The sequence below is a fragment of the Mobula hypostoma genome, chromosome 3 (assembly GCF_963921235.1).
Source record: "Mobula hypostoma chromosome 3, sMobHyp1.1, whole genome shotgun sequence".
In the NCBI taxonomy this organism is placed as follows: domain Eukaryota; kingdom Metazoa; phylum Chordata; class Chondrichthyes; order Myliobatiformes; family Myliobatidae; genus Mobula; species Mobula hypostoma.
Window position 1 is genome coordinate 151131762 of NC_086099.1, and position 23600 is coordinate 151155361.

The 23600-nt window shown below is 44.7% G+C and overlaps 1 protein-coding gene across 4 annotated transcripts in view; it reads right to left on the reverse strand.

Annotated features, from left to right (window-relative positions):
- Window positions 1-23600, reverse strand: part of sema5a (sema domain, seven thrombospondin repeats (type 1 and type 1-like), transmembrane domain (TM) and short cytoplasmic domain, (semaphorin) 5A) — a 245070-nt gene that overhangs the window by 93540 nt on the left and 127930 nt on the right. For all 4 annotated transcript variants that reach the window (XM_063043864.1, XM_063043863.1, XM_063043861.1 and 1 more), the window contains exons 9-10: window positions 23141-23276; window positions 19834-20038 (exon numbers count right to left, since the gene is read on the reverse strand). In XM_063043864.1, coding sequence (XP_062899934.1) covers window positions 19834-20038; window positions 23141-23276 — 341 coding nt within the window. The remainder of the gene's footprint in view (window positions 1-19833; window positions 20039-23140; window positions 23277-23600) is intronic.

The following is a 23600-nucleotide window of genomic DNA, read 5'->3' on the forward strand; positions in this document are numbered from 1 at the left end:
AGTTTCGACTTGGTTCTTTATCTGTTAAATTAATTTGCATTTTCCTGTAAAAAGATGTTCAACATTTTGCACCTTACTTTATGAGGTGCCAGCAGTAAGCCATGTTAAACATCACCTGTCAAGAAACTGAGCATTTCACCTGTGCTGATTTTTGAAGTTCAGTCATATCAGTTACACTTGTGGAGATAACCAGAAGATAAAATGGTGTCACCAAGTCCTCAGCGGCCCATCTTCAATTTTGAATTCGCAAAAGGGAAGGCAGCTGCCACAATGAAAATAAATAAAACGAACTCCGCTGCCACCATTGAAAAGAATGGATTCAGATATTTTGTGCAAGAGATTTATCATGCATTAAGGTGAAATAGCTGGAAGTAAAGACTTGACCCTGTTAACTTTAGATTAAATACTGTGTCTAATGAAAGTTCTCAGAATGATTTTGCTAACACAGGTGGTCAATAACATCCTTACAATGAAGGGAGGTACTTGGACAACACAAAATCTATTTTCTGATGAGTGTTTTTTTATTTAAGGATTCCTAATTATCAAGCATAATTTCCTTTGCACATTCATACAGGTAGGGAATATCATGATCTTCAAACTCATTTGCTGAAATGAAACAATCACTGTCTGCAGAACCATCCTTTAACAAGCAAACAAACAGAAAGAAGAAGATATTAAACACATGTAACCGTTGACAATGTAGAATAATGAACATTTATCTCAACAACACTATTGGATCAGATAATTTATAGATGACATCAGTCACAAGTAGACACATGCCAGCTTCACAAATGAAAGTATAATACATGCTTTTTGATGGCTGTCATATAGTTTGTTTACAATTGATCTGAAGGCACTACACAAGAGCAGTCAACATAAAACCTATAAATTTCTGAATGATGTTCCTAATGGCACAGAGTCCAGGACTAGCAGTCACAGGATAAGATGTAAGCCATCAAGAATGAGTTGAACATTCTTCTCTCAAAGAGTGTGAACCTCAGGAATTCGCTTTTGCAGTGAGCAGTTGAAACCAAATCAATAAATGTGTTCATCAAGGAGTTAAATATTGTTGATACAGCCAGAGGCAGATGTGGGGAAAACTGAATAGGGGTACAGGATCGGAATGACAGCTGGAGGGATGTGGGGAAAACTGAATAGGGACACAGGATCGGAATGACAGCTGGAGGGATGTGGGGAAAACTGAATAGGGGTAACAGAATCAGAACAGCTTGGAGGATACAGAATTGGAAAAGCTGAGGAATATGTGGGGGAAACTGATTCGGGATATGGAATCTGAATTAACACTGTGATATTGAACGGTACAGCAGCCTTGAAGGAGTGAATACCCAACTGCTGCTTCTATTTTCCCAAGTTCTTCTGTGTAGTAAATAGTTTACTCAGATCAAACGAGATGAGAGGAGGGCAAATAAGTTATTGTTAGAGACTACAGGACAGTTAGATGCCCAAGGAAAAAGTGGGGAGAGTAGTATATGTGGAGCAGAAGCCAGAGAATGAGTTGCATTTTTTTAAATCAATAACAATAAAGTGCAAACTCAATATAATGTCCCTCATTATGTCACAGTTTTGGATGCAACCACAGATATTATCATGTCCTCTGGGACTGTGCCATTTTACTGCAGGGTCACAGAGGCGACGATATTCCCAGCAGAACGAAACAGGCTTTTGTTTGTGAAACTCCCTCTGGCAACAACAGAAAGCTGGAAAAGGACAGGCAATCAACACGGAGGAACAGTTCTTCAAATGGTAGATGCGGGGTACAGCAAAAGAGATTAAATAGAGGGAGTGTTGCAGTTCATTGAAACCTGTTCAAATTATCTGGTTGGGTGCACACTTCAATATTAGTTTAGTTTACAACACCGGTACAAAATTTGTCCCCTATCACTCACGTGATGGAGTTTGCAATGTAAATAATCAAGGGGCTACAGGAAGGGAGGAACTTAAAACCATCACTCAAAAAAAAAACACAAGAAAATCTGCAAATGCTGGTAATCCAAGCAACACACACAAAATGCTGAAGGAACTCAGCAGATCAGGCAGCATCTGTGGAAGAGACGTTTCGGGCTGAGACCCTTCATCGGGACTGGGGAGAAGGATGAAAGTCAGACAAAGAAGGTGGGGTAGGAGAGGAAGAAGTACAAGGTGACAGGTGATGGGTGAGGGGTGAAGTAAAGAGATGGAAAGTTGATTGGTGAAAGAGAAAAAGGGCTGGAGAAGGGGGAGTCTGATAGAAGAGGGTAGAAGACCGTGGAAGAAAGGGAAGGGGAGGAGCACTAGAGGGAGGAGATGGGCAGGTAAGGAGAGAAGGTGAGGGAAGGAAATGGGAATGGGGAATGGTGAAGGGTGGGGGGAACAATTACCGTAAGCTCAAGAAATCGATGTTCATACCGTCAGGTTGGAAGCTAGCCAAACTGAATATAAGGTGTTGCTCCTCCAATCCAGGTGTGGCCTCATTCCGACAGTAGAAGAGGCCATGGACTAACATGTCAGAATGGGAATGTGAAGTAGAATTGAAATGTGTGGCCACCAGGAGATTCCACTTTTTTCTGGCAGACGGAGTATAGGTGCTCAGCGAAGCAGTCTCCCAATCAATGTCTGGTCTCACAGGAAAACACACCGGGAGTACCGGATATAATAGATGACCCCAACAGACCTGCAGGTGAAGTGTCGCCTCACCCAGAAGGACTGTTTAGGGCCCAGAATCGTAGTAGGGGAGATAGTGTAGGGACAGTCTGGCACTTGTTTCGCTTGCAAGGATAAATACCAGGAGGGAGCTCATGGGGAGGGAAAAGTGGACAAGCGAGTCACGTAGGGAGCAATCGCTGCAGAAAGCGGGGGGGGTGGGGGGGGGAAGAGAAAGATGTGTTTCATGGTGAGATCCCGTTGGATGTGGCGGAAGTTACGGAGAATTATGTCCTGGACGCAGAGGCTAGTGGGATGGTAGGTAAGGACGAGAGGAATCCTATTCCTGGTGGGTGGCGGGAGGATGGGGTGAGGGCAGATGTGCATGAAATGGAAGCGATGTGGGTGAGGGCAGTGTTGATGGTGGAGGAAGGAAAGCCCCTTTCAAAGTTTCAAGTTTTAAAGTTTCAAAGCTCATTTATTATCAAAGAATGGAAAAATCATACAACCTTGAGATTTGTTTGCTTACAGGCAGTCACAAAGCAAAGAAACCAACAGAACCCAATTTAAAAATAAGACCAACCCCCAGTGCCCACAGAGAAAGAGAAAGAAAACAAATCAAATCATATAAACAAGAAGTGAGCAACAACAACAGCATTCTGAAGCAAATTGAGTCCTTAGATCCAAATCCCTGGAGCAGCGCAGAGTAGGCCCAAAGCCTCGGTAAACACACCCAAAATGCTGGTGGACGCAGCAGGCCAGGCAGCATCTATTGGAAGAGGTACAGTCGACATGTCAGGCCGAAACCCTGCATTAGTCCTGACGAAGGGTCTCGGCCTGAAACGTCGACCGTACCTCTTCCCATAGATGCTGTTTGTCCTGCTGCGTCCACCAGCATCTTGGGTGTGTTGCTAGAATTTCCAGCATCTGCAGATTTCCTCGTGTTTGCCAAACTTTCGGTATTCAGTTCATCATACTAGAGAAGCAAATTGCTGCAAAGTTCACAGACACCAAGCACATCAGCCAAGGGCAGTCTCACAGATGCAGCAACGACAAAGGAACTGAGAGATGAGGATGGCACTTTTACAACTAACAGGGTGGTAAGAGGTATAGTCCAGCTAGCTGTGAGAATCAGCAGGTTTATTAAAGATATCAGTAGATACGAGACAGAGAGATCGAGAAAGGGGAGGGAGATGTCATAAACGGACCAGGTAAGTTTGAAGGCAAAGTTGATGAAGTCGACGAGCTCATGGTTGTAGGAAGCAACACCAATATAATTCTCTATGTAGGAAAGGTTGGGGAGTGATACCAGTGTAGGCTTGGAACATAGACTGTTCTACGTAGCTGACAAAAGGGCAGGCATAGCTGGGACCTGTGCCAGTGCCCATGGCTACACCTTTGGTTTGAAGGAAGTGGGAGGAGGCGAGGGAGAAGTCATTGAAACTCGTTCACCAATTAACTTCCCAGCTCTTTACTTCACCCCTCCCCTTCTCCCCCATTTTACCCATCACCTGTGCCTTGTACTTCTTCTTCCCCTCCTCCCAACTTCTTGGTCATACTTCTCATTTGTTTTTACAGTCCTAATGAAAAGTCTCAGCCCGAAACATCGACTGTTTACTCTTTTCCATATATGCTGCCTGGCCTGCTGAGTTCTTCCAGCATTTTGTGTGAGTTTCTAGGGAAAACACGCCAGGGAACTGAAATGCTGAAACTGACAAGCCATTTAAATCTGATAGCCTGCAACCTAGGGTATTAAAAGTCGCCAGGTAGCATAACAGTTAGCACCACGCTTTACGTCTTGGGGTTGTCAGAGTTCTGCGTTCAATCCTGACATCCTTTATAAGGAGTCTGTATGAACGTGTGAGTTTTTCCCCCCACAGTCAAAAGGCATACCAAATTAGTCATTGTAAATTGTCCCACGATTAGGTTCGGGTAAATCAGGAATGTCAGGGGCTACTGGGGCAGGGGTAAATCAGGAATGTCAGGGGCTACTGGGGCGGCACTGCTCGAAGGGCCAGAAGAACCTAATCCATGAGGCATCACTTCAACAAAAGAATCACTGCAGAGACAGAGGATGTGTTGGTTGTAAATTTCACAATTCCCTGGATACTGAGAAGTTTCAGAGGATAGGAAAACTGCAAATGTAGCATCACTATTGAAGAGGGAGACAGAAAACGGGAAACTACTCTAAACTAAAGAGTTAAAAAGGAGTTGATATTGATATTGGACCACTGGAAAATGATGCTGGTGAGGAAGTAATGGGAACAAAGAAATGGCAGAATAACTTAATAAGTACTTTGCATCTGTCTTCACTGTGGAAGACACTAGCAATGTGCCAGGGGTCCGTAAGTGTCAGGGAGCATGAGTGAGTACCATTGCTATTACAAAGGAAAAGGTGCTAGACAAACTGAAAAGTCTTAAAGTGGATAAGTCATCTGGACCAGATGGACTGCATCCCAGAGTCCTGAGAGAGGTTGCTGAAGAGATAACAGATGCATTGGTCATGATCTTTCAAGAATCGCTTGATTCTGGCATGGTCTTGGAAGACTGGAAGATTGCAAACGTTATTCCACTCTTTAAGAAGGGAAGAAGGCAAAAGAAAGGAAATTATAGGCCAGTTACCCTAACTTCAATGGTTGGGAAAGTGTTGGAGTTTATTATTAAGGATGAGGTTTCAGGGTACTTGGAGACTAATGATAAAATAAGTCAAAGTCAGCATGGTTTCTGTAAGGGAAATCTTGCCTGACAAACTGTTACAGTTCTTCGAGGACATAACAAGCAGGGTGGACAAAGGAGAGGCAGTGGTTCTCATTTACTTGGATTTTCAGAAGGCATATGATAAGGTGTCACACATGAGGCTGCTAACAAGATAAAATCCTATGGTGTTACAGGAATGATAGAGGAATAGCTGACAGGTAGGAGGCAATCAGTGGGAATAAAGGGGGCCTTTTCAGTTTGGCTGGTGTTCCTCAGGGGTCGATATCGGGACCACTACTTTTCACATTGTTTGTCAAAGGTTTGGATAATGGAATCGATGGGGTTAGATTAGATTATGAGGACACTCAGTCCTCGTTTATTGTCATTTAGAAATGCATGCATTAAGAAATGATACAATGTTCCTCCGGTATGATATCACAGAAACACAGGACAGACCAAGACTAAAACTGACAAAAACCACATAATTATAACATAAAGTTACAACAGTGCAAAGCAATACCATAATTTGATAAAGAGCAGACCATGGGCACGGTAAAAATAAGTCTCAAAGTCCCGATAGCCCATCATCACATACAGACAATAGAAGGGAGAAACTCTCCTTGCCATGAACCTCCAGTGCCGCAAACTTGCCGATGCAGCACCCTGGAAGCACCCGACCACAGCCGACTCTGAGTCTGTCTGAAAACTTCGAGCCTCCGACCAGCCGTCCGACATCGAGCACCGAGCACCATCTCTGCCAAGCGCTTCAACCCTGCCCCGGCCGCCGAGCAACAATCAAAGCCGAGGACTCGGGGCCTTCCCCTCCGGAGATTCTGAATCACACAGTAGCAGCGGCAGCAGAAGAGGCATTTCAGAATTTTCACCAGATGTTCCTCCGTGCTCTCACGTCTGCCTCCATCAAATCAGGATTGTGCACTGCACCCTGCTTGACAGATATCAGATATTCATCACTGGAGTAGCCGCTGTGCGCTATGTCGTGCCGCCATCTTCTCCTGTCCCTTTGGGTTAACATATAAGGAGCATTTGGCAGCTGTGGTCCTGTATTCACTGGAATTTAGAAGAACGCGGGGGGATCTCATTGAAACCTACTGAATGTTGAAAGGACTAGATAGGGTGAATGTGGAGAGGGTGTTTCCTCTGGTGGGGGTATTGAGAAGTAGCGAGCACAGCCTCAAAACTGAGGGAGCAACCCTTTAGAACAGAGGTAAGGAGGGATTTTTTTCAGCTAGAGAATGATGAATCTGTGGAATGCTCTGCCACAGACTGCAGTGAAGGCCAAGTCTGTGGGTATATTTAAGGCGGAAGTTGATCGTTTCCTGATTGGTCAGGCCATCAAAGGATATGGCAAGAAGGCGGGTGTATGGGGCTGAGTGGAATCCGGGATCAGCCACGATGGAATGGCGGAGAAGACTCGATGGGCTGAATAGCCTAATTCTGCCCCTATGTCTTATGGTCTACAGGCCAGTTAATCTTTGGTCTTTCATTGGGAAAGTATTATTAAGGAAAGAATGGAAAATTGTTCCTCATGGGAGATTGCATTTAGAATATCACAAGACAGTAGGCAGAGTCAACATGGTTTCATGAAAGGGAAATCATGTTTGGCGATAGATCTTCAAGGATGTAACAGGGTGTATAAGGGGAACTTTTATTGGTGTATCTAGACTGTCAGAAAACATTCAATAAGGTGCCACTAGAAAGGTTCATGTCTGAGATATGAGAGAACAGAGCTGCGACAATACATTTAATGAGATGTAAATAATTAACAGAAAACAGAGACAAGATAAATAGGATTACTCTCAGCAATCAGTAAGTTTGGATGCCACAGAAATTAACGCTGGGATTGTGAAGGTACCCACAATATTAGAGGAATGAAAAAGCAACCTATTATTAAAATGGATCAAGTTTACAAAATAGCTTGCAGTACAAAGGGACCTGGGGATCTTGGGGCATGAAATAAAACATACAGTACTTGCATTTTTTAATATGCTTTCAGATACTGTGGCCTCCACAGAGCCCTGATCGCAACATCATCAGGGCTGTCTGGGAGTACCTGGAGTGACAGAAGCAAGCGAGGCACCAAAGTCTGCAGAAGAACTGTGGCAAGTTCTCCAAAGTGCTTGGAACAACCTATCAGCTGATTTTCTTATAAAACTGCACAACTGTCTACCTAAGAGAACTGATGCAGTTTTAAAGCAAAGGGTGGTCACACTAAATATTGATTTGATTTAGTTTTTACTGCTTAGTATTCTTTATAGCAAAGTTTTCAATATTTAGAAACTTTTCTTTTCATTTTTGAAAGCATCTTCATTTTACAGACTATTTTTACATGCGCCTAAGACAATACTGTAAGTATGCAGATACACAAAGTAAATAGAAAGGCTACTGGAACATTGGCCTTTTTTTACAAAGGTTGTGGAGTACGAATAACGTTAAGGTTTAATGCAACATCACATGGCTCTAAAGAAACCCCACCTGGAGTACTGTCTGTGGCTTTAGTACACTTAAGGAAGGATATACTTATTTATTTAGCAATACAGCATGCAGTAGACCCTTCGAGCTATGCCACCCAGCAACCCCACAACCCCAATACGAACAAGATCATTTGCAATAACCAACCAACCTATCCTGTACGTCTTTAGACTGTGGGAGAAAACCAGAGCACTCGGGGGAAAAGCCCACGCATTCCACGGGGAAGACATACAGAGACTCCTTACAGAACGGCGCCAGAAACTCCAAACTCCAGATCACCCCGAGCTGTAATAGCAGCAGTGGACAGCAATCCTGAGGTGCATCACAGGCAAGACCTCAACATTGCTGTCCACCAGCACTCCCCAACTAACCTGGCACAGCTTGACCAATTTTGCAAAGAGGAATGAGCAAATCTTGCTCCATCACATTGCGCAAAGCTAATACAGACTTATCCAAAAAGACCGTATGAAGCACCTTCAATAACTCCAAAAGACTGAGGTTTGGTAAAATACTGAAAGGCTTTTATTCGCTGTACAATACGACCTCCACGGTGAGTGTCTGCCCCCGGACTGAGGGGGAGGGGCAAGGCGAAACACCTTTATACAGGGGCAGTCAGCAGAGGGGCGTGTCCAGACAGTTAACTCAGTTACAACGTATATATTTTTTACCACATTCACCCCTCCTTTTTTTTTAAAAAGAGTCCCGCAGGGTGAAGTGACTGACAATATTTAAAACAAGTATATTTACAGGTCAAGTCCATCAGGCGGTCGAGTCCGTTGCTGTGATCTACGTAGCACCAGTGGGGATTGCGTCGGTGACGGTGGTTGTGCTGGCTCTGGCCTGACTTGAGGTGTCAGCACATTAGGCGTTGTTAATCCCTCGTGCGTGTGCGTCGCGCCCAGTATGGGAGAGTCGTGTGGTGTCTGTGTAGGGTTTGGAGTGCACGGTGTCTCGTGGGTACATACATTGGTGGGTACGGGGTCAATAGTCACCACGGAGTGTTCAGGGTAGGGGCCCGGAACTCCTGCGGGCGCCAGGTCGCGGATGGAGACCGTGTCCTCCCGCCCATCAGGTAAAACCACATACGCATACTGGGGGTTCGCATGAAGTAAGTGAACCCTCTCGACCATCAGGGAGTATTTATTTCTCCTCGCATGTTTCCGGAGCAGCACTGGCCCCGGGGACGTCAGCCAAGTTGGTAGGGTGGTCCCACTGATCGACTTTCTGGGAAAAGAAAAGAGCCGCTCATGGGGGGTGGCATTGGTGGACGTACATAGCAGGGAGCGGGTGGAGTGGAGTGCCTCGAGAAGGACATCCTGCCAGCGGGAGACCGGCAGTCCCTTTGGCCTGAGGGCGAAGAGTGTGGCTTTCTACACCGTGCCATTCTCCTTCTCCACCTGTCCATTCCCCCGGGGATTATAGCTCGTGGTCCTACTGGTTGCAATTTCCCGAGCCAGTAGGTATTGGCACAGCTCGTCACTCATAAACGAGGACCCTCTGTCACTGTGGATATAGCATGGGTATCCGAACAGAGTGAAGAGCTTGCGCAGGGATTTATAACTGAAGTGGTAGTGGTGTCGGGGCAGGGGATGGCGAAGGGGAACCGCAAGTACTCGTCGATTACATTAAGAAAGTACACATTGCGGTCAGTGGAGGGAAGGGGGCCCTTAAAGTCAACACTCAGTCGCTCAAAGGGGCGGGTGGCCTTGATGAGTTGTGCCTTTTCGGGTCGGTAGAAGTGCGGTTTGCACTCTGCGCAGACTTGGCAGTCCCTGGTCATCGTCCTGATCTCCTCAAGGGAGTAAGGCAGGTTCCGGGCTTTCACGAAGTGGAAAAGCCGGGTGACCCCCGGGTGGCAAAGGTCTACATGTAGGGCGTATAGCCGATCGATCTGCGCGCTGGCGCACGTTCCCTGGGATAAGGCGTCGGAGGGCTTTTTGAGCTTCCCAGGCCTGTACATGATGTCATAATTGTAGGTGGAGAGTTCAATTCTCCACCTCAGAATTTTATCATTTTTGATTTTGCCCCGCTGTTGGTTATTAAACATCAATGCGACTGAGCGCTGGTCAGTTAGCAGGGTGAACCTTTTGCCGACAAGATAGTGCCTCCAGTGCCTAATAGCTTCCACTATGGCCTGGGCCTCTTTCTCTACCGCAGAGTGCCGAATTTCAGGGCCTTGAAGAGTACGGGAGAAGCACGCCACTGGTCTTCCCGCCTGGTTGAGGGTAGCAGCCAGCGTAAAGTCGGAGGCGTCACTCTCTACTTGGAAGGGAATGGCCTCGTCCACCGCATGCATTGCTGCTTTGGCAATGTCCCCTTTTATGCAGTTGAAGGCCGCGCGGGCCTCGGCAGAGAGGGGGAATGTGGTGGACTTGACCAGGGGGCGGACCTTGTCTGCGTAGTTAGAGACCCATTGGGCGTAATATGAAAAGAAGCCCGGGCACCTTTTGAGGGCTCTGAGGGTGGTGGGAAGAGGGAGTTCCAACAGGGGGCGCATACGGTCGGGGTCAGGGCCAATGACTCCATTGTCCACGACACACCCAAGGATAGCAAGTTGGTGGTCCCAAATACACACTTGTCCTTGTTATGGGTGAGATTGAAAGCTTTGGCTACTTGGAGTAATTTTTGGAGGTTGTTGTCGTGATCCTGCCGGTCGTGACCGCAGATGGTGATGTTATCCAGATATGGGAACGTGGCCTTCAGTTGGCACTGGTCCACCATCCGGTCCATTGCCCTCTGGAAGACAGATACACCATTCATGACGTCGAAGGGGACGCGCAAGAATTGATAAAGCCTGCCGTCCGCCTCGAAGGCGGTGTAAGGGCGGTCCTCCCGGCGGATGGGGAGCTGATGGTAAGCGGATTTTAGGTCTATGGTCGAGTACACCTTGTACGGTGCTATCTGATTGACCATATCCGCGATGCGGGGTAGAGGGTACGTGTCGAGCTGCGTGAACCTATTGATGGTCTGGCTATAGTCCACGACCATCCTATTCTTCTCCCCGTTCCGAGCAACGACCACCTGCGCCCTCCAAGGACTTGTGCTTGCCTCAATGACCCCCTCCCTGAGCAGCCGCTGCACCTCCGACTTAATGAAGGCTCTGTCCCCCGCGCTGTACCTCCTGCTTTTAGTTGCCACGGGTTTATAGTCGGGGGTCAGGTTTGCAAACAGGGGTGGGGGAGGGATCCTGAGGGTGGAGAGGCTGCAAGTGGTGTCGGTAGTGTGGCAGTTAGCATGATGTTGGGTGGGATGTGCGGGTTGGTGTGTGTGCGTGTGGTCAGTAGCGGGGTACGTGACATATCCCAACAAAACTGGGGACTTACGACAGTAATCGGTGGGAGGGGCCCATCATACTCCATTGTCGCGCTCCTCAGGTGGCTCTGGAAGTCGAGCCCCAATAGCACAGGGGCACACAGTTGAGGCATGACCAGTAGCGTAAAGTCTCGATATTCTGTGCCCTGCACCACTAGCATCGCTACACAACCCCCCCAGATGTCTGTTGTATGCAACCCAGAAGCCATGGCAACCCTCTGACTTACTGGCCATATCACGAGTCCACAATGCTGCACCGTGTCCGGGTGGATAAAACTCTCTGTGCTGCCTGTGTCAAACAGGCAGCTTGTCCTGCGCCCCTCCACCAGGATGTCCATCATTGACCTTGCGAGCTGGTGGGGAGCACTTTGGTCGAGGGTCACGGAAGCCAGGGTGGGGTCGCTGTCTTGGTCCGGCGCGGTGGGGTGCCCCGCGAGCACCCGTTGGTCATAGGCGGTGGGAGGTGGCGCCGACCAAGATGGCCGCCCCCATGTCTTGCACGTGATGGCGGCATGCAGGGAAGATGGCGGCAGGCAAGATGGCGACCCCATCTTGCACGCGGCACTGCTCAATCCCGCTTGCGGTTTTGACTTACAGACCTTGGCGAAGTGGCCCTTCTTTCCGCAGCTGGAGCAGGTAGCTTGTCGGGCCGGGCAGCGTTTCCAGGGGTGCTTCTCCAGTCCACAGAAGTAGCACTTCGCGGACTCACGACTGGCTGCAGCCGAGGTCGATTCGCTGGTGGGTTGCGGGGTCTGCAGCGCCCACGAGGCCATCAGGCTATCGCGTGCCTGGAGAGCCTCAGAGTTGTGCAGAGCAGCCTCCAGTGTGTCGGCCAGCACGATCGCCGAACTTAGGGTAAGATCGGCTTTTTCCAGCAGCCGCTGGCACACGTACACTGACCTGGTCCCCGTGACGAAGGCGTCTCTCACTAGGAGCTCTGCATGATGCACCGCCGTCAACTCCTGGCAATTGCAGGCTCACACGAGCGTCTGTAGTGCCCAGACAAACTCAGCACTTGATTCCCCGAGCCGCGGGTGCCGAGTCGCTAAGCAATGCCACGCGTAGATGGTGTTTACTGGCCGCAGGTATTGTCCTTTGAGGGCGCTCATCACGCCGTCGTAGCACAGCTGGTCTCTGATCAGCGAATAGACCCGTGGACTGACCCTGGAGAGTAGAACTCTGTGCTTCGCTGTGGGGTCGGTCGCTTTAATCTCCTCTAGGTACACTTCAAAGCAGGCCAGCCAGAGTTCGAAAGCGTTTCAAGCTTCAGGTGTTTGCGGATTGAGGTCTAATTTGTCCAGTCTCAGAGCGTGTTCCATGCTTTAAAATGTACAGCGAGTAAAATTGAAGCACCTTCAATAACTCCAAAAGACTGAGGTTTGGTAAAATACTGAAAGGCTTTTATTCGCTGTACAATACGACCTCCATGACCTCCACGATGAGTGTCTGCCCCCGGACTGAGGGGGAGGGGCAAGGCGAAACACCTTTATACAGGATTCTGTGGGAGGAGCCACAGGGGCAGTCAGCAGAGGGGCGTGTCCAGACAGTTAATCCAGTTACAACATATATATATGGTTTACCACACCGTAATAGCTGTAAGAGGTGGTTCAACCAAGTACTGAGCAAAGGGGGTGAATAATTTTGAACTGTTGACATTTCAATTTTTGAACTTTTAGTTTTTCGTGCTTTACAATTTTCCCTGTCTTTTTTTGGGCTAAACTGTGAAAAGAAGGAGCATGTGATTCACAAATAAACATTCTCAGTTCAATTGATCAGAATCCCTGCTGTAATACTCACTTTTGTGAACGAAGGGTTGGGAGCTGAGTATTTTTACAAGGCATTGTAGAGAGGCTGAGCAGTTTGTGCCTATATTGACGGGGATTAGGAGAATGAAAGATGATCTTATTAAAATGCATAAGATTCCAAGGGGGTTTACCAGGGTCAATGCTGACAGGATGCTTCCTCTAACAGGGGTATTTAGAACACACAGGCACCACAAGCAACTATGTTTTTGTACAAGTATTTAATGGAAATAATGGCAAGAAGGTACAAATCCATAAGACTTCAGGGAAGCCATTAATCTCAGTCAAAATGTGGATAGGCTCACCTCATCTAGAACTGGGATCAAGGTCTTAATCTGTGTTCTTATAAAATCTGCCCTACCTGTTCCTACATTTCCAGAGTATGTAGATTATTAATTTAAAGAACTATCCAATAAATCATAATTCATTTAAGAAGCACTGTTTCATTTGACTGTATTCATCAGTACTCATGTATAGTTGAATGACGACTTAACTTGAAAACAAAACTGAGGCTCTTTGCAGAGCTTTGTAACCTGTGGGTTGATTTTACATTTTTCTCCAATAAATTCTCAATTAATACATGCCCAAAATATTAAGAAATTGTTTTCCAAAAATCATTGTAGTAACAGACCATGTACCTCTCTAAAAAGCTTCAAAATTTGTGACAAGTTAGGTGAATCCATGTCAAGCGATCTATAACTTTAAAAATTCTCACCCTACCAAATGCCATATGGGTATTACATTCAGCAAATGAATTTTCCCCCCACTGGAGTATACTTCGTGTGAAAGTTTTAAATAAGAACACAGGTATAAGCTGAACTCAATATTTAGCAGAGGTACAGCCACTATGATGAAATAAGTATCTCTGTTATGAAATATGAAGTCCAAGCAAAACCAGCTGACACTATCTTAGTAAGATATTTGATCATGTTGGTTGTTTACGATTGCAGGTTTTATATTATAACGTAATTAATTGTAGTGAACCTGCAGACATATTTTGACATGGCAAACTCCACTCAAGGTCTTTAGAATTGTTCAGGAGTAGATCATAATATACATTGTTTGTGCAAGTACTTTGCTAGCAAGGACAACTCGAGCAGACCAGAAATTTGTGTAGTTGGCAGATGATGCTGTCCATATGTGCTGGATCTGCCTGGCACTTCCTTAACTCCTGACATTTCCAAAGTCTCTCACCTCAGGTAATTAAAATTTTTCTTTGCTTTTACCATCAATCACCCTTGCCACATCATTACCTGAATAGGTATATGGAGGGGAGGGAGTGTGGAGAGATATGGACTGAATACGGAAAGTTAGGTAGAGCTGTGTGGGCATCATGGTTGGCATGCATTCATTGGACCAAAGGGCCTGTAGTCATGCAGTATTCACTGTGCTCTCTCTCCCAGTGATCCCTGCCGTCCCATATGCTTCTACAATCAGCAGTTGAAATAACAGGCAAAACACCACCAATATGAAAGAAAACCTGAAAATGTTTTTTAAAAAACCCTCAGGTTAGGCAGCATCTGTAGATCAAAAAACAGTTAACATTTCTAGTCTTCAATCCTTTGCCACAACTCTGTCCACCAATGCCACCTCTGTAAAGTCCTCCTGGAAGGATAAGTAAACCACCTTCACTGCCTTCTCTCAGATCATCAGCCCCAAGCGTTGGCCTAGTTTTATACACTGATGGCTCTATAGTCAGGGCAGGTCTTCCACCATTCTGCAACACACATGGACAGGTCAGGTCTTCCACCATTCTGCAACACACATGGACAGGCCAGGTCGTTCACCATCTACATAGAGACAGGCCAGGTCGTTCACCATCTACATAGACAGGCCAGGTCGTTCACTATCTACATAGACAGGCCAGGTCATTCACCATCTACATAGACAGGCCAGATCATTCACCATCTATATAGAGACAGGCCAGATCATTCACCATCTATATAGAGACAGGCCAGATCATTCACCATCTACATAGACAGGCCAGGTCATTCACCATCTATATAGAGACAGGCCAGATCTTTCACCATCTACATAGACAGGCCAGGTCATTCACCATCTACATAGACAGGCCAGGTCATTCACCACCTACATAGACAGGCCAGGTCTTTCACCATCTACATAGACAGGCCAGGTCGTTCACCATCTACATAGACAGGCCAGGTCATTCACCACCTACATAGACAGGCCAGGTCGTTCACCGTCTACATAGACAGGCCAGGTCGTTCACCATCTACATAGACAGGCCAGGTCGTTCACCATCTATATAGACAGGCCAGGTCATTCACCATCTATATAGAGACAGGCCAGGTCGTTCACCACCTACATAGACAGGCCAGGTCCGTTACCATCTATATAGAGACAGGCTAGGTCTTTCACCATCTACATCAGCGGTCCCCAACCACCGGGCCGCAGACCAGTACCGGGCCGCAAAGCATATGCTACTGGGCCGCGAGGAAACGATATGATTTGGCGATAGGAGTCAGCTGCACCTTTCCTCATTCCTTGTCATGCCCACTGTTCAGCCATTACGCATGCGAGGTCATTACCTGCACATCATCCATGTCAGCGCGGGAAGGAGATCAACCTCCTGAGCTTGCAAATGACGGCGAGCTGAAAAGTATGTTTAACATAACATCTCTGCCGGCATTCTGGATCTCAAAGTCAAGGCTAAATATCCTGAGATAGCCACAAAAGCACTGAAAACGTTGCTTCCATTTCCAACATATCTCTGCAATGAATGCAACGAAAACCAAATTGCGTAATAGACTGGACATAAGGAACCCCCTTCGAGTATCGCTGTCTCCCATCACCCTTCGATGGGACCATCTTGTTGCAGGGAAACAAGCCCAGGGCTCCCACTGATTCAGCGATATTGGTGTGTTGCAATGATTTTATATGTTCATACGGGGAAAATATGTGCTGTGTGTTTAATATCCAAACGTTATTTAAAATGTTATGATGCTATTGACTTACTTATATAACCATATAACAATTACAGCACGGAAACAGGCCGTCTCTGCCCTTCTAGTCAGTGCCGAACGCTACTCTCACCTAGTCCAACCAACCTGCACTCAGCCCATAACCCTCCATTCCTTTCCTGTCCGTATACCTATCCAATTTTTCTTCAAATGATAATATCGAACCTGCCTCTACCACTTCTACTGGAAGTTCGTTCAACACTTACTTCAAGCTCCCCTGTCCTTCCCTGATAATTGACTTATTGCTATATTCATGCAAGGAAAATAGGCGGTGTGTGTTTAATATTAAATTTGCCAGATAAACCCTTTTAGAAACGAAATTGAGTGTATTAGCCACTTATCACCTATATTCCGGTCTGATTAACACCACCCGCCCCCCGAACAGAATCGCCAAAATCGATTGGTAGAAAAAATGGGCACGTACATGTTTGCGCAAAGCACGCATGCGCACTGGTCATTGTAGTCTTTCTGTGTAAACAACGTATTTGGCTCTACTCTTGTCCGCTGGCAACTCTACGCCCACCACCCACCCCCCGGGTCGGCCGGTCCGCAAGAATATTGTCAATATGAAACCGGTCCGCAGCGCAAAAAAGGTTGGGGACCCCTGATCTACATAGACAGGCCAGGTCGTTCACCATCTACATAGACAGGCCAGGTCATTCACCATCTATATAGAGACAGGCCAGATCATTCACCATCTATATAGAGACAGGCCAGATCATTCACCATCTACATAGACAGGCCAGGTCGTTCACCATCTATATAGACAGGCCAGGTCGTTCACCATCTATATAGACAGGCCAGGTCGTTCACCATCTATATAGAGACAGGCCAGATCATTCACCATCTACATAGACAGGCCAGGTCATTCACCATCTATATAGAGACAGGCCAGGTCGTTCACCATCTATATAGAGACAGGCCAGATCATTCACCATCTACATAGACAGGCCAGGTCGTTCACCATCTACATAGACAGGCCAGGTCGTTCACCATCTACATAGACAGGCCAGGTCGTTCACCATCTACATAGACAGGCCAGGTCGTTCACCGTCTACATAGACAGGCCAGGTCGTTCACCATCTATATAGACAGGCCAGGTCGTTCACCGTCTACATAGACAGGCCAGGTCATTCACCATCTATATAGACAGGCCAGGTCGTTCACCATCTACATAGACAGGCCAGGTCGTTCACCATCTACATAGACAGGCCAGGTCTTTCACCATCTACATAGACAGGCCAGGTCGTTCACCATCTACATAGACAGGCCAGGTCGTTCACCATCTACATAGACAGGCCAGGTCATTCACCATCTATATAGACAGGCCAGGTCGTTCACCATCTATATAGAGACAGGCCAGGTCGTTCACCATCTATATAGAGACAGGCCAGATCATTCACCATCTATATAGACAGGCCAGGTCGTTCACCGTCTACATAGACAGGCCAGGTCGTTCACCATCTACATAGACAGGCCAGGTCCGTTACCATCTATATAGACAGGCCAGGTCTTGTCTGTCACCATTCAACACATGCACTATTCCAAGCTAGGTCACTGGATGAGATTACCAAGAAGGCAGAAGAAATGATTTGAGGATTTTCTCAAAACAGAAGGAGGGTATCACCTTAGTACAAGCTGCTCATGCACATGCTGTCTGCATCTATTTCATCTGTGGAAGATGTCTACAGTCCCACACTGGTCTTGTTAACCATCTCAGAAACCACAAAACCAGAGAAATTGAAAAGAAGAAATGTGAGAATCACATTGCATTTGATTGATGTGACTGTTGTGTTGAATTCCTGGCAGAATTTGGAAACTAAGAAGTGGATGTAAAGTAGATGTGGTAAAGTAAAAGCAGACTGAGGTGAGCCTTTGATTATTATAACACAGTTCTGATTGATTCATGCTGTTGCTTGGTAAACAGTGGAGATGTAGGGCACACTTCTGCTGTGCATAAAACTACTGCACATTAGTTGAAAAATTACTGACTTTACCAAATTTGTGGAGTTCGTCAAGTTTAATATGGCTTTGCATCTGTGTCCAAAACATTCATCTCCACAGCTGCCCTCTCCCAATGCTATTTCATCGTGTACTCCTGATCGCTATGATTCTGCAATTCATAGCCAAAGACTGAGAAATTCAGAGTGCATCCTCTCCTTTATTATTGCTTCCAGGTGGATCAAATAATGTTTGGAATGACTTGCCAACTGCTGAGACAAAAATTATTTACCCTTCTAAATGGGCATGCTGCCGTAGGCAGGGCAACATAGCTTGGACTCATGCCGACCACTTACAAAACTGGCGATGTGCAAGAGTGAGCAACGGCAGAGGCGATGATGGACAGTCTCTGACATTATGATAGTGGCACACAGCTGGAGTTTCATATGTGGTCTTTCCGAATGGGCTTCAGTCAATTGAAAATAGTGATCTCAGAAATCTAGGTTGAACCTCCAGTGCAGCACAGAGATGAGTGCACTTTCTTAGATACAAGGTTGAGCGCACACCCCTTCTGCCCTTTCATGAGATGCATGTTCCTATAGTATCATTTTGTCAAACAACAGGAGAGTTTCCCCAGCTGTTCTGGTCAATATTATTTTTTTACTCATCACTCACATAGAACTATTTGTGGAACATGCTCTGCAGCAGCTGGCTTGCACATTTCCTCACTGACAACTCATCAAAAGTGCTTCATTGACTTGAAAGTGCTTTCGGACATCCTGAAACTTTCACTATTTTGGCACGATGTCAAGAAACACATGGCCAAACTCAGCTTTCTACACAGAATGTGTATTTATTTCATTTTTTCCCTCTGTTTTAACTAAATTATATTGTCAAAATCATTTTGACAAAACATGACAAGGTTTTGAATTCAGTTTCTAAAATAAACATCTTTTTTGCATTAAACTGAAAACCTCAAGAATATCAATCTCTTATTGAACTGTTTAATTCTATATTGAATAGTGTTATATGATGATGTAATGTTTTGTTATATCCAGGATGCATAGCTTGTTAACAATAAATAGGTTTTATGCTGAGGTAGCTGTCATAAATAGAATGTGTAATTTATTAAAAAGTGAAGTGTTAATCGCTTTGAATAAACCAAAAAGAATAAGGGTAAATGCTAACTTTTAACAATAATATAACAAGCATCAATTCAGTCAATCAGTATGACTGGGAAAGACAGCTGGATCAATACCTCCTTTCCACAAATTTTCAAAATATAAATTATCTCTGATACAAGCTAATCCCCAAATCCCTTTGTCAAATAGCAATGTGACAGGCTCTTCCATTCAGGAAGTCTGACAGTGTGCATCACATAACTCACCTTGGTCAATCTCTCAGAGTCAATCAATGATGAATTAATGGGACTTTTGAATGCAATGAAGTAATCATAAATTCACCATAAAAAGAAACTGGGTTGAAGATGTACAGTGCACTGCTATTGTTTCTGCAATATACAACTTACTACAATATGACCTGGAGCCGATGACTATCTACGAATGAGGTCAGCCGACAAGAAATGCAATGAAATAAATTGAAACAACGTATTCCACTGACAACCTGTAATGCAAGTCATGATCCGACAATGCAATTGTATAACTTTAAAAATCTGTCCAGCTGCATATTCAAATGGTTTAGAGATTTTAAGTACAAAAAATATAAGTGCAAGACAGGCGACTTGTTCACCAGATCGGGTCCTTACTATAATAATGTTTGGGATGTAAATGAATATATTTCTATCAATCTGATAGGTAATCACATAAATTTGCAATCACATACAGTATGTAATAAATATGAGCCTAACATTAATAAATTGTTACTAAACTCTTTGATGCCAATCATTGCCATAACAATGTGCAATCAGGTCAAAGCATTACAATTTTATATGGTGAATTAATCTGTGGTACCTGTAGCCAAGTACATAACATGGAAGAGCATATCCTTTCCCTGCACTACATCCACTGCTATGTGGGAAAATCGACTATTGTCCTCCATAAAGAAAGGGATTGGAAATATCGGCTGCACCACTTCATGCATAAGAATAAATCTTTGAGCATCCTGGAGGTTCCTCTCTGTGAGATTCATGTAAGGACCATAATCGACAGTACCACACTAATAAAGCAAAAATAACAGAAAGGTAAGTTTCAGATGGAACTTACAAAGTAAAACAAAGTAATGAACACATGTTGGAATAATTATCATGGAACATTGCAGAACACATTTTACAATTAAGATGGTTAATCTTCTGGGTTTTGACATTTTAGAAAAGATAGAGAAGGAGGTGAAGGGGAGAAGGATGGGGGTTGCACTATTAGTCAAGACAATATCACAGCTGCTCTCAGAGGGGACATAACAGAGGGCCCATCCAATGAGTCTATACAGGTAGAACTCAAAAATAAGAAAATACAATCACTCTGATGGGATTATACTACAGATCCACCAATAACCATATGGACATTGAGGAACTGGAATGCAGGCAAATTACGGAAAAGTGTAAAACCAGTAGGGTTGTTGTCATGATATCAACATCCCCCAATACAAACTGGGACCTCTAGTGCTAGAGGTTTAGATAGGGCAGAATTTGTTCAGAGGATCCCTTAAATCAGGATTCAGCTCATCTAACAAGATAAGGGGTCAGAGTGGCCCTCATGCTGGGAAGTGAGCCTGGCCAGGTGACCAATCTTTCAATGGGAAAACAGGCAGGGAAAAATGATCATAACTCCTTCAGTTCTAAGATAAATTGTAGATACGGTAAGTATGGACGTTGTAGAAGTGTACTAAAGTGGAGCAGAGTAAATTATGAGAGTATTAGGCAGAGACTAGGGAGAGTTCATTGGAAACAGCTGATTTTAGGAAGCCCACATCTGATATGTGGAGGGTGTTTAAAGACCAACTCTACAGAATACATCCAATCACAAACAAGAGAAAATCTGCAGATGCTGGAAATCCGAGCAACACACACACAAAATGCTGGAGGAACTCAGCAGGCCAGGCAGCATCTAGGGAAAAGAGGTGTCCTGCTGAAGGGTTTCAGCCCAAAATGTCGACTATACTCTTTTCCATAGATGTTGCCTGGCCTACTGAGTTCCTCCAGCATTTTGTATGTGTTTTTACAGAGTACATGACAGATTTGTTCTAGTAAGAAGGAAGGGTGACAAGGACGTTGAGAGGTGGTGAACTTAGTCGAGAAGAAAAAAGAACCATATGTAAGGTTTAGGAAACAAAAATCAGCTGGAGCCCATGAGGGTGATAAAGCTAGAAATCATGGGGTGAATAAGGAAAGCCAGGAGGGGGTCATGAAAAGTCCTTGGCAAGTATAATTAAAGAAAATCTCAAGGCATGCTGTAAATATATCAAGTGCAAAATTAGTGAGCAGATAGGACCACTCAAGGATAAAGGAGGGAAAAAGTATCCCACCCCACCTAGTCTTTGACCAAGATCTCCATGTCCTCTCCAGCCATAACATAGAAGGTAGAAATCTACAGCACATTACAGGCCTTTCAGCCCACAATGGTGTGCTGACCATGTAACCTACTCTAGAAACTGCCTAGAATTTCCCTACCGCATAACCCTCTATTTTTCTAAGCTCCATGTACCTATCTAAGAGTCTTTTAAAAGACCCTATTGTATCCGCCTCCACCACTGTTGCTGGCTGTGCATTCCACACACCCACCATTCTCTGTGTGAATTTACCTTTTTTAAGGTTCCAGAGGACTTGTGAGTAGTTAATGGTGTTCCATTGTTCCAGAAGGGAATTAGGGATAATCTTGAAAACTATAAGTTGGTGAATCCCAGGTCAATGACAGGAAAGCTATTGGAGGGGCTTCTTATGAATAGGATTTATCAGCTTTTGGAAAACCATGGCCTAATTAGAAACCATCAACATGGACTTGCGCAAGGTAAATCATGTTTTACTGACCTAATTGGGATTTTTGAGGAGGTGATGAAGGTAGAGCTGTGGATGTTGTTTACATGGATTTTAGTAAAGCGTTTGTCAAGGTCAGTGCATACAGAATACAGTATGAAATGCAGGGATCAGTGGTGACTTGACAACTTGGATTCAGAATGGGCTTGCCCATAGAAGACAGAGGGTAGTGGTCAATGGGACTTATGTTGGCTGGAGGTCTGTGACTAGTGGCATTCCTTAGAGTTCTGTACTGCAACTTGTGCTTTTTGTAATTAATATATATATTTGTGTATGTATGTGTGTGCGTCTGTGTGCATCTGTGTGTGTCTGTAAAATGTAAATGGATTAGTTAATAAGTGCACAGATGATACAAAGATTAGAAGTGTTGTGGAAGATTTCCCAAAGATAAATGGGATATAGATCAGTTGCAGATATAGATAGAAAATGGCAGGTGGAATTTAATCTGACCAAATGTGAGGTCTTGCAATTTGAAAGATCAAATGTAAAGGGGAAGTACATTGTTAATAGCAAAACCCTTAACAATGTTGATATATGGTGGAATCTTGGGTCCAAATCCATAGCACCATGGCACAGGTAAATAAGCTATACAACAAGCTTGCCTTTTTTAGTCAAAGCACCAGGTTTAAGAGTTGGGAAGTTAATGCCACAGCTTTATAAAACTCTAATTAGGTCACATCTGGAGTATAACATTAAATTCTGTTTGCCCTATTATAAGAAAGATGGGAAGACTTTGTTGAGAGTGTAGAAGAGGTTTATCAGGATGCTACCTGGATTAGAAGGCGTGTTTTAGTAAGAGAGTTTAGAGAAACTTCAGTTGTTTACTCTGAAGTGGCAGAATTTGAGGGGAAACCTTATAGAAGTTTATATGGTTATGGAAGGCATGGACAGCAGGTAGCTTTTTCCCCAGGGTCAAAATGTCTAATACTACAAGACATGCATTTAAGGTGGGAGGAGTTAAATTCAAAGATGACGGTGCAGGATAAGTTTTCTTTTAGACACAACAAGTGGAATGCACTGCCTGGAGTGGTTGTGGAGGCAAGTACAACAGAGGCATTTAAGAGGCTCCTAGCTAGATACGTGAATCTTCAGAGAATGGAAAAGAAGGAAGAGTTGGCAGAAGGGGTTAGTTTAATTAGGCATTTAATTAGATCAGCACGACAATATGGGCTGAAAGGCCTGTCCTGTGCTGTTGTTTTCTAGGATTCTTGTTTTCTTTTGACAAAGCAATGTGATGATAATTTCATACTTCAGTTATACAAAGTTAAGAATTACTGAGATATAAATACCTGAAAATTAGGGTTAGGATTTATAAATGGTAGCCACGCTGAACGAGAATTCTCTTGGAATTTAAACGGCCCCGCAAAAACTTGAGTAATGGCACTCAGATTAAACATGCAGACAGCTGAAGCCGCAATACTGTTCCTGCAGGAAACATACCCATGTATAGTTAAACAATCCTGAGAAGTGTAATTTCATCTTGCACTATATTAATAAATACATCTGAAGAGTAAAGAATTACATGAACAAGAGTACACCTACAGTTGATGAAAATAGCAAAAGAAATCTGCAGACTTTCAAGTTCTGAAATAAAAAGGGAAAATGCTGGAAAATCTCGGCTAGGCAATAATTATGGAAAGATAAATGGAATTAGTGTTTCAGATTAAGGGCTCTTCCTCAGAACGAGGGAGAAAACAAATAAAATCATTTTAAGTTGCACCTTCTCTTTCCAGGTGAATACTGCAAGCA